Raw genomic sequence first — 17,507 nt, forward strand, 5'->3', positions numbered from 1 at the left:
AAAAAAAATCCCACAGAGGCTTTTAATGTATTCAGGACTTGTGTTCAGCAAGGTTTTGAGCAGCAGAGAACCCATTTATAGGGAAATTAATGATTCAGTTTCTCACCTGTAGTTGGAAGGAAAAAAAGAACGTATCTTTCTCTGTTAGCTACCGTGACAGACAAATGCTCCTGTCCCACCAGGAGGACCTCATTCCTTCCCCAGCATGCCACTGGAGATCCAGCCCTCCTCTGAGATAAAGCCCTTCTGGGTGTGCTTTGAGCTCAGGCATTCTTTCCAGGTCAGTCTCTGGAGTTGCATGGAGAGTGCAGGAGCTATGTCTTGTAGCAGTTCCCACAAAGATCACAAATCCATCTTTAAGCTGTTCTTGTCCACTGCAGCTCTTACTGTAAACCATAACTGAACAATCAGCTCTCTTGTGGGCCCCACTTTTCTGGCTTACTAGGTGTGTGTGTGTGTGTGTGTGAGAGAGAGAGAGAGAGAGAGAGAGAGAGAGAAAGCCAAGGCACATGTATCAGAGAACAGCCTTGGGCCTTGGGTGTGAGTCCTGCCTTCTGCCTTGTTTGAGGCAGAGTCTTTATTGGTCCGTGTTGGAAACACCGGGCTAGCTGACTTTGGACCTATGGCTGCTCCTCTCTGCTCCCCATCGGGACACAGAGGCCTGTCTATGTGGGCTTTGGAGATAAGAACTCAGGACTTTCAGAAAGGGGCTGGGAGGGGAGGGGAAGTGGGAGGAACTGGGACGAGTAAAGGGAACAAAAATCATAATCAGGATGTATTAGATAAGAAAAAAAATCGATTTTTAATGAAATGGGGGAAAGGACCTCAGGTCTCAAACTTAGCAAGTTGAGCCATTGGGCCGTCCCGTTAGCCCAGTTTTGTTTTTTTTTAAAAAATATACAATTTACAAGAACTTCAGAGAGAAAATGGAGGAAAAGGCTTTGTGTATTTACCCCCAAATTGAGCCCTTTTGGTTTTGAGTAGTGGTACCAGGAACTAAACCCAGGGCTTTAGGTATGCTAAACATATACTATACCCCAGTGACACCCTCTAATTCTCAATTTCCAGTTTTAATTATTGTCTAATTATGAGCCCTAGTCATCTTGCCATTATTTTTACCCACACTCACTCAAAAATGTTACACTCGTTAATGCTTCATTGTTACATCATATATTCACATACATATATCATGTCATATATCAATGATATACATCATGTCATATATCATATATATCATATCATATATTGTATTGCTATACCATATATCATCTCCTGTTTTATATAGTTTATGTTATGTTTTTCTTATTATAGGTGTCAAACTTTTCTGTGGCCAATACCGGTCTATTGAGAAACACAGTCGCTTAGAAATGAGGTTTGGAGCTGTGGACTCAGGGGGACTCAAGTTCAAAACCTGTCTTCAGTCATGACTGATTGCATACCTCTGCACGTTACTTCACTGGCCAGTGTTGCAGGGTTTCAGCCAACATATGGCCCTCACAGTGTCAAACCCTGTCAGATTAACATGGTGTAAGACCGCCCATTTGAAAAAGCTCTCCCAGGGCTGTGCAGTTGGTGACCTAAGCTCCTGGGTCTTTTCTATGCTCACGACGATGGGTTTTGGTCCCACTCTCCCTCTCATGCTCACTTAGTGAGGGAGCCCTTCCTTACCTCAAGTTTAGAGACTCACTTGCCCACATTCCCTTAAAGGTATCTTCCTGTCCATCACCAATTTCCCTCATTGCTAATTTAAAACGTTAACCTTCTTAAGTCTGTGCTTTATTCTTGGTTTAGACGAAATCTCGCACGTCCCAGGTTTGTCCTGAACAGCGGAGGATGGCCTTGAACCTCTGATCCTTTGCCTTCCCTCCTGGGTACTGGGGTTACGTGGCTGAGGTGCCACATCCAGTTTATACAGCACTAGAGATGGAGTCTAAGATTTTGCAAATGCTGGACAGGAACCCTAATGACAGAGCCACATGCTCGGGCCCCTCAATTCTGCATTGCATTTCTTCTTGAAATTATGGATGAACACAACCATTTTACTTAATAGGATTTTTTGAGACAGGATTTTATACAGCAACACCGATTGACCACAGCTCAAGTTGCCCCCAACCTGGTGTTGATTCTCCTGCCTCAGCCTCCAGAGCTACTATACATTGTTTAATTTTAATACATACTTTAATATTGTCATGTCATGCTTTTCTGGTATTCATCTTCTTAAAATATATTTTCTTCATTTTCCTCCACTCTTTCAAAGGGACTTTGGAAATGTTTAGGAATTGGACTGCCATAAAATATATGTAGAGCATGAAAATTTAAGTGTTCAATATGAGAACATATGTCTTGTGTAAGTCTCCTTCCCCGTGTTGAAGAAAGTTTTGGGGTTTTGTTCCATTCTGTACAGAGCTGGCTAATACACTTCCCAGAAATCTTACACTGTGGTTCTACGTCTGCTTCTATTATCTCGAGTTTCTGTTTTCACTGATAGTTTCAAAAGAACATATACACCTGTCATCTGCAAATATTTACCTTTTGTTTCGTTTAATTGCCAGAAACACACAGCACAGACATTAAATCGTGCTATGCCAGAAGGAAAGGGTGTGATTTACTATCATTATTACTTTATTTTTACACATCATTGACTATGAAAGTTGATGAGTTAGATTCTATTTCATCTTCATTTTCCGGATAAGACATCCTGGGCATCTAGTCCTGGTTAGGATTCAAGTCTGTGAATCGAGGCCTTCCAGGGTGCAAGTTTCCCTCCACTTGATGCCTCCACGTGTCTCACCGAGTCTCACCACACGGGGGCGCAACGTGCACGCACTGTGAGACCTCCGAGTCCAAGTTGCTGGGCAGTGGACAGCAGGTGTCAGCAGGCGGCAGTGGCCAAGTGCAGAGAGGGTGTCCTACCACTGGGAGGGGCTGGAGCGAGCAGGACTGCCGCGAAGCAACCATAGGATGCAAAGTAGACGCGGGAGGGCCATAAAAAGTGGCGGAGAGGGCGCGAGCAGAACTGGGCACTTGAGGGCTCCGAGCGACAGGACGATGGCCCTGGCTGTGCTGCGGTGAGGCACCCAGGGGACCATGAAGGGCAATGGCAGCGAGCTGCTCAATGCCACTCAGCAGGCTCCAGGCGGCGGGGAGGGAGGGAGACCTCGACCATCGTGGCTGGCCTCAACACTGGCCTTCATCCTCATCTTTACCATCGTGGTGGACATTCTGGGCAACCTGCTGGTCATCCTGTCTGTGTACCGCAACAAGAAGCTCAGGAACTCAGGTAGGGGCTCCAGGCACCTTTCCCAGCGCTAGCCCTGTTGCAGGACACAGAGAAAACTTCAGAAAGTCCGTTTCTGAGAAATGAGACTTTGAATAATTTTCCCTCCTTTCTCTTGACCCTGTCCCTCTATAAGATGCCTTGACAAAGATCATCCAGGAGTCTTCAGTTCTTAGAGATGTAAAACTCTGTTCCCTCCCACAGCATCTCTTTACTCATCTAGATCAACGAACTCATCATCAGTTGTTTGAATTTGCATAAAATCCATTTCCCCAACTTCGCAAAACTAGAAGATGCAGAAGCCGCCAAAACGACAGCGCTTCTGCTTGGCTTTTGTTGTCAGGTGTGGTTTTCGGCTAATAGCACCAAATTGCAAGGCAGTCTGGGAAGATGCTAAGAATGCTGAGGAAGCACCTTTGTTCCTCACGTCAAATCTGCATTTTAGAAGATGAAAACTGTAGCGAGAAATGCATTTGCATAGAATATAGGACTAGAGTTAATTCTGTGTTTGAGTTACACTTGGGGTTCCCTGGAGCAATGAGCTGACCTAGTTACCCTGCGTAAGAGCAGCTTGGTGGGTTCTTCCTAAGCTTTTTTTATGCCTTCAAACAGCATCAAGATTGCTTGGATTTCTGTTCCTGGTTTAGAAGTAAACTTTTGGTCGAAGGGTAGGGGGGAATCCATTTGCTTAAATAAATGGCCCCAAATGATATTTTTGTCCTAAACCAGGTAGTTGGTGAAAACTCAAATTCAGGCAGCACGTGGCCCACCTTTGGCCTAGCTTCTGCAACACTTCAGGCTGTGCAAAGTACAAGAATTAGTTTGAAAATATCTGATAATGTGAATTCAGTTTGGCTTAGAAAACGGGATGACTTCCTTTCACGGATGATCGGCCTAAACTAGAATCCAGTCTTCAGAATTCAATAGCTTGGTGGTTGTTGTTTGTGGAGCATTGGTAAAGCCCTAGGCTTGATCTCCACCACTGTAATAAGTGAATAGTTGGGATAAGTGAATAGTTGGGGGAGCACACCCCTTCTGAGAGCTAGGAGTCTCTTTCCACAGGCTGCACTGGGGACCTGAGCACCCATACAGAAAGTCCTTGGGTGAGCCCAAGGGCTGGGCGTCAGACTCATTCACTTTACAGAGAAGGGTGCAGTGAGGCTCAGTGTCTTCCAGGCTCAGTAGTGGGAGGCTCTAATTCTTGGGGTTCCTGCCTGGAGCTCACCTACCTTGCTCCATTGGTCTCTATAACCTTTACTTGAGAAGTCTGAATCCTATGAGACATTGCCTATAAAAGGCGTTCACGGTCCTGGTGGCTTGGGAAAAGTACCCCGACTGTCCTCCTATTTTGAACATTATTGTCTAAGCAAATTCTTGAGGAGTCCATATACTTCATTCCACTCGCTGTACAGAAGACCCTTGGTGAGTTTTAATTTGCAAAGCTTTAGAGCATCATATTTATATAACTAGACTTCTGGCTCAAACACACCATCATTGAGTTCAAACCATTTGAGGCTTTTTTTTTTTTTTTAAGAATAAATAGTGATTTGGACCATAGCGAGAGCTAGCTGATTCAAGCATACTGTTAGATGCCTATTAAAAGTTTCAGAGGTGCCAAGTGCACACCTTGAATCCCAGTGCTTGGGAATCGAAGGCAGCTGGGTCTCTGTGATTCTGAAGCCAGCCTGGTCTACAGATTGAGTTCCAGGCAAACTAAGTAAATGTTTTAATGATTGAGCAATTTATATATTTGTTCAATTTATTTTGTTGGTTTTAAAAACGGGAAGATGAGAAAAATAGCAACCTGGACGGACGACTCGGTGACTGTTCTTACAGAGGTCCCAAGTTCAGTCCCCAGCATTCAGATGGCAGCTCACATCCATTGGTAACTCCAAGTTCCAGATATCCTACAGACTCTTCTGACATCCACGGGCACCAGGCATGCGCGTGGTACACATACCCACATGGAGGCAAACACTCATACATATAAAAATAAAAACATCCTCTTTTTGAAAAGGGGAAAGTTGGGAAACAGAGGAAAAAGATAAGGTTAGCACACACATCTGACTTTCAAAGCAGTTCTTTCCTTCAGAAGTCTGGTACCATGGCAGAATTATTTCTGCCCTCTTCCTTTTCTCAAGAGACTACGTTTGCCTTTGATGTCTTCAGGAAGAAATCTCTGATATTTTATGACCGGTGGGGCTGGTCAATCATAACAGGCACTGCCTTTAAGCAACCAAGCAGATGTGAAAGGTTGACAGACTGTCTGCTCTGCTCCCGTGCAAATTTTGCTAACGAGAAATGATGCATCTAAAGTGGGTATAAGATTCTCACTGTATACATACCAATCCAGGAAATCAGTTGTGATCCACCCTCACTTTCCACGTCTGTCAGACAGGGATAACACCCACACCCTTGCCCCGCACAAAGCTTTGTTGTAATTGTTGCAAGTATCAAATGAAATGAAAATACTTTGAAAAAGATGGAGAAAGTAATACTAAATAGGCATTTGAACATTATTATTGTTATTATTATTATTATCTTTTTTTTGGCTTGCTAAAAAGCAGAACTGCATTTTTCTCTATGTACATTACACTTAATTAAAACTTTTCCTAATATAATATTCTGCCTGTTCAAAATTCAGTTATCTGTCTATTCAAGCTGTATAGTATATAAACAAAAGATGAACATTAACAATATGTTAGACTTTTAGGTATAGCCTGTTGGGCTTTATAGAAAATTCAAAATTCTATAAAGCTTCCATACTAGGGTCTCAGTGCCCATGATTGTGAGCATCAAGAAGGTTTGCTGCACATCAGGAGAGAGCACACTGTGGCAGACAACATCATGGATAAACTCAATCCAAGCACTCCTGGAAAACTGAGCGAATGTGTGCTTTTGTGGTGCTCGCTGCAGAAGCAGATAGGTGCCCCTGCTCAGATCTGAAAACACTACAGAGCAAAGGCCTGGTTGCTAATTATGACTTGTGTCCTTCTACCGTAGACCCCCATGTTATCATTATTGGTGTTAAATTTGAATGTATAGCAGGGCAAATAAAACATGTGTATTTGAAGGGAATGTTGCTCCTCCCCCAGAGTGACTCTCTAGCCACAGACATAGTTGACAGCATTCTGCACCCTCAATAAACCACCCATCTTACTCCAAGTTCCAAGCCCCCTTGGGAGTCAACAAGAATGAGACAGAGTGGGGAGTGAATTTCATGCCAGGGATAGGTTCATATCTCCAGGAGTCCGCATCCAGAGATCAACCAATTGAGGGTCAAAGACACTGGGCATGTGTGGTTTCCGTAAATACTCCATGAGAGATGTTATATAGCAGTCACAATTTGGTTTTGCTTTAATTTTCTGGGCTGGTCTTGAACTTGTAGGCTTCAGGAATTCCCCCCCCCCCCCCCCCCACCTCCACAGAGTAGCTGGGATGACAGGTACGTTCCTGGTGTCTTCTCAGTCGGCATCTGCTCTGGGTAGCATAAGTAACATGGAGGTGATTTAAACTGTATGGAAGCTGTGCATCGTTTCTATGCCGCTATCCTGTCACCTGATGTAAGCAACCTGACCATCTGTAGAGTTGGGTACCACAGGGGCCGTGGAACAAATCTGTTGTGGTTACCAAGGGATAGCCGTGCAGGCAGATGAGACTTCTCAATAAATCAAATGCCCCTCTATGAGGATAGTGGTGTTGGGTAACAGAGAAGCATGGGACTTGCTAAAGCCAGTGGCCCAGAGCCTGTGCTTTGAGGCTTATGTTATAGATAACATCTCTTCTGTAGGGAAGATCCATCAGCCTCTTGCCAGGTCTGATGTCATTTGATTTCCCCACGTGTGTCTTTGGTACAGACAGACAGCTTACCTTTAAGTTAGCAGGTGGTCATCTCAGATATACCCCTCTCTGCTGAAAAAAAAATCCCTTAATGCTATCTGCTCTGCCTTTCAAGCAACATTTATGTGTTTTAAAAACCCCTCAAGGCTTCTCTACTTGAGAGAGGGTGAAGCAGCTGACCACACAGAATCACTAAGCTTTCTTCGGTGGGATGCTCTCTGGTAGAGAGACTATGGGTGAGGTTTAGTAACCTGGGCTGGGGGCTCTGATGATGAGCTAAGGGTGTGTATGAGGGATCAATTCATCCAACTTAGCCAACTTGGTTGGTTTTGGTTGGGCCAAAATTTGTTCAGATTTGTTCCACGGCCCCTGTGGTACCCAACTTGGTTGGTTTTGGTTGGGCCAAGGGGAGAGATTAGAATTTTTGTGACTCTTTATCAGGATATATTCATTAGAAAGGAGCAGCCTCTGTCAGTGGCCAGCCTTGCCATTCAGTTATGACACTGTTTAAGAAGAAAACGGCAGAACTGAAGTTTAAGTAGTAGCACATGGCCCTCAGCTGTAACCCATAGATAATGAAAACTAGCACTTTACCCGTTAGAAGAATTCAAATATAAAGAATAATATGTTGTCTCCTGCTCCATCAACTTAGTATGTCTGTATGAGGGTCATAAGACTGGCTTGTCACCTGGGTTACTAGTGATTCAAACATCAATGCCCCGTGAGATCTTTGAAAACAACACTAGACATCAAAATAAAATATACACATACCAGATAATTGGAAGAAAGAGAAATTTATTTAAAGATAACAGACATCTGGGAAAAAATGTTAAATCATTTTATGCTTTCAGAAGTGTTTTTCCCAAAAAAGAATTTTGTGTCTTGCATTTCCTCACTGTGAATGTTATGGTGAGCAGCAATTAGAAGCGAACCAGAGTATTAGTAAAAATATAATAATAATTCATCTTTTGGGATGAATTGAAAGCAGCAGGCTGAGCCAGTTTCTCAGTACATCATTAATCTAAACGAGCGGAAACACTTTACTCTCTTATTGCCGTGACCCGTAATTGGCTTAACAAAAACTGGTGCTCATTGTTGACTGATTATTTCTGCACAGAATCAAATCATTTACTATATGTAATGTATACCTTACCAATGGCAACAATTATATGAATTAGTTTTCCAGTCCAACACTTGGGGAATTTTAAAAACTTTATAGAACAATCTGTGTTAGAAGCATTTCCAAACCTGAGAATATTAGAACAAGAAACTAATAAAACTGCATTTTTTTTTCTGGTCATACTTTTCCCAGAATAGCATATTTGATCTGGTTTCTACTTATTTTCCCATGTAGCAAATCTGGCCTCTAACACTCCATAACTAAATGCATAGCACAGCACGCAGGTTTCAAAGCAGTCTCCCACAGTTCATTTGTCTGCATCACAGTCTCGTCAGGCAGCTGAGAAAATGGAGAGCCCAAAGTCATAGCCCGGGAATCAGGTTTTGTTATTGTAGAACACAGACAACCCAGCAACCGGGCAATGCCAAACAAAACAAAACAAAACAAAGCAACAAAACAAAACAAAACAACCAACAGCAGCAGCAACAACAACAACAAAAACCCAAACCCAAACCCAGGAATTAAAGTCAGGATCCAAGCTGAATTTCATGACTATCTTTGTGTGTAGTGTGCCTCTGGGATGAGGAACACAGGTCCTCTGTCTAGTCAATGCGGCTAATACTAACCTCCCACAGCACAACCTAGGAAGATAAGGTTAGAAGCAGCCTCCCAGTGGACTTACCCACACACCTGTCTATTTACCTATTCACTCATCTATTTACCTGCCATATTTGACTTTACATATAAATAACAGTATACAGTATTTCTATAGAGCACGCAACGATTAGTTCTATTTAGTTTGCTTTTATTTTTTTGACCTTAATTTAAGTATTCTATCCTAAAACAAATAGAAAATACAAAGTAGCAAAAAGTGAAATTCAGGCAGGAATCGAAGGGTTGGGACCTACATGAGTTACTTTCATTTTTGCTCTGAGAAAATGGCGCTTCAAGTTTTTACTTATGTGGGAAGAGTTACTGTGGCTTATGGTCTGTCTCAAAGGGTCCAGTCTCTGATCACAGCGACCCACGTTTTGGGCAGATCATCAGGACAGCGGGATCTTTTTCACTTCTTGGAGAACAGGAACAAAGAAGAGAGTATGTAGGAAGGGTCTCTAGACCATACATCCCTAAGGTCTCGGAACCCGGTGACGTGCTTCTCCTAGCCAATGTTTCCACACCCTCATAGCACATACGTCCTATGGGGACTCGGGCTCATAGGAAGCCTATGCTCCCTGTATATTCTTTGTTGAACATATTGCAGATTCTTAACATCCTTTCTAAAGGGACTTCCATCATCCTTCACCAGGAAACGGGCCCTACGAGCCCCGCTGCTCCGCTGTATCATGATAGTTAAGTTCCCTGTAACAAGTTTCCGTGACTGGTCAATGCTGTGGTTGCCCTCAGTTAACGCTGGGAGCTCCTGGTAGGACTTGAAGGGAAAGGCAGCTCAAGATGATGATGATGATGATGATGATGGTGGTGGTGATGATGATAGTGGTGATGATGATGGTGATGGTGGTGGTGGTGGTGGTGATGGTGATGATGATGGTGGTGGTGATGATGATGATGGTGATGATGATGGTGGTGATGATGGTGGTGATGGTGATGATGATGATGGTGATGATGATGGTGGTGGTGGTGATGGTGATGATGATGGTGGTGGTGATGATGGTGATGATGATGGAAGAGGAGTTAATAAGATTAAGGGCAGGAATGGAGACAGCTACAATAATGCAGAGGTGTTTCACGTGCCAATTCTTTGGTATTATAACATATTATATATCTATTATAATCCCTAAATATGTGTATAAACATGTGCAACCAAATGTTCCAGAATATAAGAGGGTGGAGAGATAGATCCTCAGTTAAGAGTGTGTACCACTCTTGATATATATATATATATATATATATATATATATATATATATATATATATATGTACATATAATTAAAAGAAAAATACATCTTTTATTAAGAAGTTCCAGAATGTCTAAATGGAATTCTTAACTATATAACTGAAGTATACACTCTAAAAGATTGTTCTATAAATGAAGATTTAAAATCATTTCAAATTGGTTTAAAAAAAAATACCTCAAAAACTCTCCAAAGGATTCTGTATGATCACTTCCTTTTAGTTTAAGAGAAAGAATGGAAGAACATACAATCTGATCAATTTCAGTTCAATTCCATTTTTAAGTTGCAGATTTACACCTACTGATTTGCTGAGTGAGAAGCTTTCTGCATTTCTCAATACTTACCTCTAAATAATGAGATATGAGTCAAAAGGATATAGGCAAACATTGATTTACACAGGCTGGTTGTATTGATTTTTCTTCCTTTCCTACCTGTGTGCAGGTTGTCAGGCTGGCAGAGAGACCCTGCCTTCCAAAACAGAAACACACATGCTCTCTTAGGGTTTCTAGACCATCAAAGATGCAGTCAATGGATGTTTCTTAAAGACATAACGGTACATGCACATAGCTCTGCGTGGGCTTTTCATTTCATCCACTCAGCCCTGTAAAGGCATCTCTTCAACTGGTACCCACGTTTTTCTCACCTCTCAAATAGGTTGGCCAAGCAAGTTGACTCACAAGAGAGGTATGACAGCATAGAAACTTTCAGTGAGGTTTAATAGTATTGCAGACAAGCTTTTACATTTTTAGGCTTGAGATTTCAAGCACTCATTTTCCCCCCAGGGAGATGGACATTGATGACAATCACATTGAAGGGATTGCCCTCTAAGGAAGGGACACAGGGGAGTGCTATTAGTCACGGTTTTCCAGGTAACTTGAGTTGTTAATGCATACAGCTGGGAAGGATGATTACCTGCCTTGATATCCAGCTGAGTGTTGATTGAATTGAATATTCATTGGGATAAATATTCATTGTATTCTCACAGTGCAAGCTAGAATATGATTGGCCGTTAAACTCTTGATACTACCTCAGAGTAAAGGTCTCTGTTCTAAATCTGTGTAAGGCACAGCATGTAGAGGAGAAAGAGATAGCTCAGTGGGTAAGGACACTTACTGCACACTCATGGGAACATGAGTTCAAATCCCCTATTGCTGTCATAAGAGCTCGACAAGGCCACACATGTGGTAACTCAAACACAGGGAAGGAGGTTCAGTCTGTCCAGCCAGCCTAGCTGACACAGTGATGTACAGGACTAGTGAGAGACCCTGTCTCAAGGGACTAAGATAGGGGAGTGACAGAGGACTCAATGTCCTCCTGTGGCTTCTGCACACAAGAAAAAAAGGACACACATGTGCACACATCTCACAAATATACCACACGGCAATGAATACGAAGAATTATAGGACCCAAATATAGCTGTCTCTTGTGAGACGATGCCGGGGCCTAGCAAACACAGGAGTGGATGTTCACAGTCAGCTATTGGATGTATCACAGGGCTCCCAATGGAGAAGCTAGAGAAAGTACCCAAGGAGCTAAAGGGATCTGCAACCCTATTGTTGGAACAACATGATGTACTAACCAGAACCCTGGAGCTCTTGTCTCTAGCTGCATATGTATCGAAAGATGGCCTAGTCGGCCATCACTGGAAAGAGAGGCCCATTGGACTTGCAAACTTTATATGCCCCAATATAGGGGAATGCCAGGGCCAAAAGAATGGGAATGGGTGGGTAGGGAAGTGGGGGGCGCTATGGGGGACTTTTGGGATAGTATTGGAAATGTAATTGAGGAAAATATGTAATAAAAATATTTAAAAAAAAAAAAAAAGAATTATAGAACATCTTATGTTCTTTTTTTTTAAAAGATTTATTTATTTATTTTATGTATCTGAGTACACTGTCACTGTCTTCAGACACACCAAAAGAGGGCATTGGATCTCATTAGAGATGGTTGTGAGCCACCATGTGGTTGCTGGGAATTGAACTCAGGACCTCTGGAAGACGAGTCAGTGCTCTTAACCAGTAAGCCATCTCTCCAGCCCACATCCTTAAATTCTTTTAAAAAAAAAAATGACACCTACTTTCAAAGACATGCTTTTCTAGCAAGTACCCTAAAGGTTTGTCCACTTTATTTTCATATAAAAGTAAGACATAAATTTGAAATTGAAATTATTATATTATTTGTGATTTTAAGTGAATGAAGTTATGCACAGGACAGTGCCTTAGACATGGGTGGGACAGGTTGATCAAAGGGGCCCAAGTGTCAGAGAGCCGAAAGAAGGTCTGATCTGCTAGCTCAAAGTGGGTGATCACAGATAGAGATTGTATGCTGTGTATCGCCAAATACTGGAAAAAAGGCTTTGGGAAGTTTTCCTCACAGGGCAATGACACATCTTTGGGAAGATGGAGAGAGATGCACTGTGTGTAATGTGAATTCCATTCCTCACAAGCTGTCTCTCCAGTTTGCCTAGATTTTGTTTTTATGCAGCCATTAAAACTATTTTATCTAATAGATAAGAACAAAGCATGCACTAAAAAGCTATATGAATCACAACATGTTAACATAGCAGAAAAACTTTCTGGCCCAAAGAGACCAGAAGAAAGTGTTGACGCTTGGGACTGGAGTTACAGGTCCTCTGCAAGAGCAGAAAGCATTTTTGCCTCTGAGCCATCCATCTCTGCAGTCTCTTAAAACTCCCTTCTATGGGAACCTTACTTCATACTGTTTTATTGCTAGTTTTTATCTTCCGTGCCCTAGCCTTGATTTAAATTTAATATGTAAATCGGCAACATGGTTTTCTTGCTGTAAATCATGAGGGTGATGATGTTTTGGATTTAGCAATTTAGAGCTATCATTTAGTACAGTTAATTTGCTTAATTAACCTGGGCTTTTCCCAGATTCAAGATTGGGGGGGGGAGTAGATACGGAAGCAAAGACCACCACCTCTAATGGAGTCAATGTTGATTCTTTTAATCTTTGTTAATGTGGTTGACATATTACCTGTTTGTTTCAACCTAATTCTTGGATGTGGATAGAATAGTGCAGCTGTCAGTCATTTGTTACCCTCTGAAGGAAGACAGGCTGTAACATAATGTCAATATTTTATATTTCGTCTAAATTGTCTTTCTGAGACAAATGTAGCCAAATGAAGAAATCACACAGGAGGTTTGGGGGGATTTAACAACTACTGAGATCCTGACTGTACCAGAAGGGCGTGTGCTTTGTTTTATTTTAAAGGAATTGAATGTTTCTCAGTCAGTTTTGATGTATGTGTGTTGTATTCATATGGCAAGTGAGACACTTTCCAACTTTCTTTAAGTCAGCAGATAGAGTGTCAGATGGGAAGCTGGAGACAAGGAGCGGGGACTGAAGATCTGGAAGAGAAGTAACGCCAGGGAGACACGAGGGTACCGAAATTCTCAGATGCATACAGTGTAGGATACAAACGAGGTATTACACGAAGGCTATAATGTGGAAAGTGTGCACAAACACTGTGTTCCAAGGACAGGGTAGCCTGTAAGCAGTGTGTTAGGCAACAATGGGAGAGGCGGAGGAACGGATAGGCAAGAGGGTCACTGAGTGCTAAAAAAAAAAAAAAAAAAAAAAAAAAAAAAAAAAAAAGGTTCACACAGTGTGGAGAATGGGTAGCGTCCCGATATCGGTAGAAAGTGGGTTACAAACGCCCTGAAAGGAAGGAGACCGTGCCGGGGCCAGCTTTGCTTGAGTATTTGAGTGAAAAGGCCAGCTGGCAGCGGGAGGAAGAGCGTTTAAGAAAGTGGAGGTATGTCCATTACTGAGGGATGATGGGAGGAGTCTCATCAGACCTTGGTTTCAGACATGACAAGGACTTTCTGCAAAACAACACACGTGGTTCCCATCAGGGGAGCAGAACTGAGAACTGAGTATTCACCCAAGGCAAAGTGCATTTCATTACATTCTCTCAGTCCTCACCAGTGCGACTATCACCTTGGTCTACGACAGGGCAAGGCGCTGGATGCTCTCGGAAACCGACTTAACAGAGATAAGACGAGCAACCGCCAAGGCTAGGATGTGAATCCAGACAGAAACTCTTTTCTATACTTGGCATGCAGATTGCTTCTAGTCTCTGAAAAGATACATTTCTAAAGCCACCAGACCTTTTAAAATCGGGAATGTCAGATACTGCCCCCTGGGATTTGAAACACACACACACACACACACCACGGAAAAAAAACTGCTTTGAATGTCCCCTTGCTCAGCCAAAGAATATCCTCCCCCACCCCCATCCCCACCTCCACCCAGTAGCCTAGCAGTTTCCTCTTGTCAGACCATTAACATCTATCCACATTGAATTGGCTGTAAACAATACATTTAAAACAAGTCCTTCATGAAACCTAGCCTCTTGGATCTGAATCTATGAATTTGCTGAAGTTCAGTTGCTTACCAAAAAAAAAAAAAAAAAAAAAAAAATCTATATGAGCAGTCATCAGTGGGTCTACAGTCTTGCTTTCTACACAGTTAAAATCCAAGGCAGAAAAAGGAAAAAAAAACCCAAAATACAAAAAAAACAAAAAAACCAACAACCCGAATTGGCCCAATGATAAAAACAGAACCTTGGTAGATAAATGCAGGAGAATAATTGATTCTTACTATGTAGATGTCACTTAGAGACTTGGAGTACGCTCCTCCAGAAAACCTCTCTTGAGCACCTACTGTGTGCTGAGCTCCGTGTTCCTAAGAACCACAGGCAGAGTCCTGGATTACACTGTTTTCGAGGGCCCCAGGTTCTGTTTGAGTGTGCATGCTTGTGTGTTGCTTGCTCCAGGGAGCGTAGCCACATGCAGAGAGGGTGAAAGGAGCAGAGATCGATGCCAAGAAACATTTAGACCATCTCCTTCTCCCTACAAAGCTTGATTAGCTTATGTGAGCGATTAAGTTTCTCATTTTCTCCCAGGAAGCCAGTAGCTTCCTTAGAGAACCACCTGAGGTTATCACAGAGCTGCAGGGCTGTCTTAAGTTCTTGCACATTGTCATAGCTGAATGGCAAGGCTGGTGGCCCAATGAGGCTGTTCCTCTCTATTCTTATGAGAGAGTCGCTAATCTTAATCTCTCCCCTTGGCCCAACCAAAACCAGCCAAGTTGGTTAAATTAGGTTAACTACCAAGGTTCTGTTTTTATCATTGGGCCAATTCGGGTTGTTGGTTTTTTGTTTTTTGGTTTTTTTTTTTTTTTCCTTTTTCTGCCTTGGATTTTAACTGTGTAGAAAGCAAGACTGTAGACCCACTGATGACTGCTCATAATCCCTCATACACACCCTTAGCTCCTCATCAGAGTCCCAACAAGTCCTACTAAACTTTATGGACAATTTCTCTACCAGAGAGCATCCCACCAAAGAAAGCTTGAGTGATCCTGTGTGGTCAGCTGCTTCATCCTCTCTCAAGTAGGGAAGCCTTTTGGGATTTTTAAAACACATAAATGTTGCTTGAAAGGCAGAGTGATAGCACTAAAGGGTCTTTTTTTTTCTTTCAGCAGAGCGGGGTATATCTGAGATGGCAGCCTGCTAACTTACGATAAGTTGACTGTCTTTACCAAGGACACACATGGGGAAATCAAATGACATCAGACCTGGCAAGAGGCTGACAGATCTTTCCTATTAAAGAGGTGTTATATAAACTTAAGTCAGAGAGTTGATCTGTCATGGTTAAGCTGAGTCTTGACAGGGGTTCTTTAAGCAACATAAGGCAAGGGAGAGAGTTAGCAAGGATGGGAACTCAGGGAAAGTCTGGGCTTAGCTTAATCTACAACTCGAAGCCTCTGTGTATAAATCCATCCACAGCATTGACCATGCTTGTAATGTGGCTTTTGTCTCTGTGTATCGACCGTTGGTCATTGAGGGCAGTCTCTGGAGAACCAAACCACTGTGAACCTACCGGGAGCTTGTGGGTCTCAGATATTTCAGAGAGAAACGGGGTCTCTTGCCAAAGAGGATCTGAGGCGGGCATTAGTAGCAACCCTGGTAAGGCTTATCCAGTAAGGAGACTAAGCAGACATGAAGACAGAGTTTACGGCCGCGCTTCTGCAGACAGCATTTTGAAGAGAGCACACTGGAGAAAGTCCATTCTCTTCACATTACAGCAATGTACAGATTGTCGTTGTGGAAGGGTTAATGTGGCAACGTTAAGGACAGAAACCTAAAGTCAAGGCCACAATGTCTGTGTCAGCATGGTGACTTCACCACGTGATGCAGAAGTAGCTATCCAAAGGCAAGCCAGAATGAGGTTTGCATGAGACAGACTTCTTTTAAGCAACGAAGTGCCTAATATAGCCATAAAAGTCTGGTCCATGACAGGACATTCTTAAAGTCTCGCCCGGCTAACTTCATGGTGGAGCTACATCAGTGTCTAACAAATCTTTTCAAGCATGAGAAGTACAGTGGCTGTCTCACTCTTCTCTTCTGTGTCAAGTAAAAGAACATCTTTTGTGAGCAATGCTGATTCAAATCTTATGGGGAAGAGAATTCTGGGAGCACTGTTTGAATTTGCCTCAAGTGACTCAACACACCATCAAAGCAGTAGATCCCCTTACGGTACCTTGACAAGTGGATATTTATTTTAGTCAAAAAGTAACTTCCTAATAAAGAAGGTACCAAAAATGACGCCTGACAAAATGTCACTGTTCTTCTGAAAACTGGAGCGCAGCAAAGCTTTCCTAAGACAGCCGTGTTCTTATTCATCTCTACATGAGTTTTATTATTTTCCCTCTGAGTCACAGTCTTCACTTATACACTACAGTTTACTGAAATGCAAGCTTCACTTCCCCCACAGACTGGATGGCAGGCTGATATCATAAGGGAAGAGAAAACAATGGCTAGTAGCATGACAACATGGTAAACAAGAAATATCCATAATTATTTTAGTGCTCATCTCTGCGGTTGGTCACATGATCCTTATGAATAGTTCTACATACTATCCATTCCCCATTTTCTCTTCCCTCCACACATCATGGTTCCTTACCTGTTTGGGTGGCTCATATATTTATTTCTAAATCTCTGGGAAATTGATATTTCTACCTGATTTGGGCTATCTTAGCTTTCCATTGGATTTATTTACAGGATCTGGGAGTGCTAAAACTTCCTAGGACTTTCTTGCCCTTAAGGTATAGTTTACGAGTCTTATTGTATAATAACAACCTGCCTTCCCTCTCAATCACTAAGACCGATTACAGTAATAGTACCCCCCACACACACACATATACATTGATTCATTGAAATGAAGAACCCAAGGTATATCAGTGACAGTCTCTACTTCCAGTTTAGTGACACCATGGCTCACCAGCTGGTAGAAGACTTTCTTCTTCAGAACTAAGATTTAGTCTATCAAGG

At 42.4% G+C, this 17,507-nt stretch overlaps 1 protein-coding gene across 1 annotated transcript in view; it reads left to right on the forward strand.

Moving 5' to 3' along the window:
• Positions 1-2,985: 2,985 nt before the first annotated feature.
• The window catches only part of Mtnr1a (melatonin receptor 1A), a 19,937-nt gene continuing 5,415 nt past the window's right edge, over positions 2,986-17,507 (forward strand). Inside the window, exon 1 of the mRNA XM_021170942.2 lies at positions 2,986-3,280. Within this exon, the coding sequence (XP_021026601.1) occupies positions 3,088-3,280 (193 nt within the window). The 5' untranslated portion in view covers positions 2,986-3,087. The remainder of the gene's footprint in view (positions 3,281-17,507) is intronic.

The sequence above is a fragment of the Mus caroli genome, chromosome 8, assembly GCF_900094665.2.
Source record: "Mus caroli chromosome 8, CAROLI_EIJ_v1.1, whole genome shotgun sequence".
NCBI classification, from domain to species: Eukaryota; Metazoa; Chordata; class Mammalia; order Rodentia; family Muridae; genus Mus; species Mus caroli.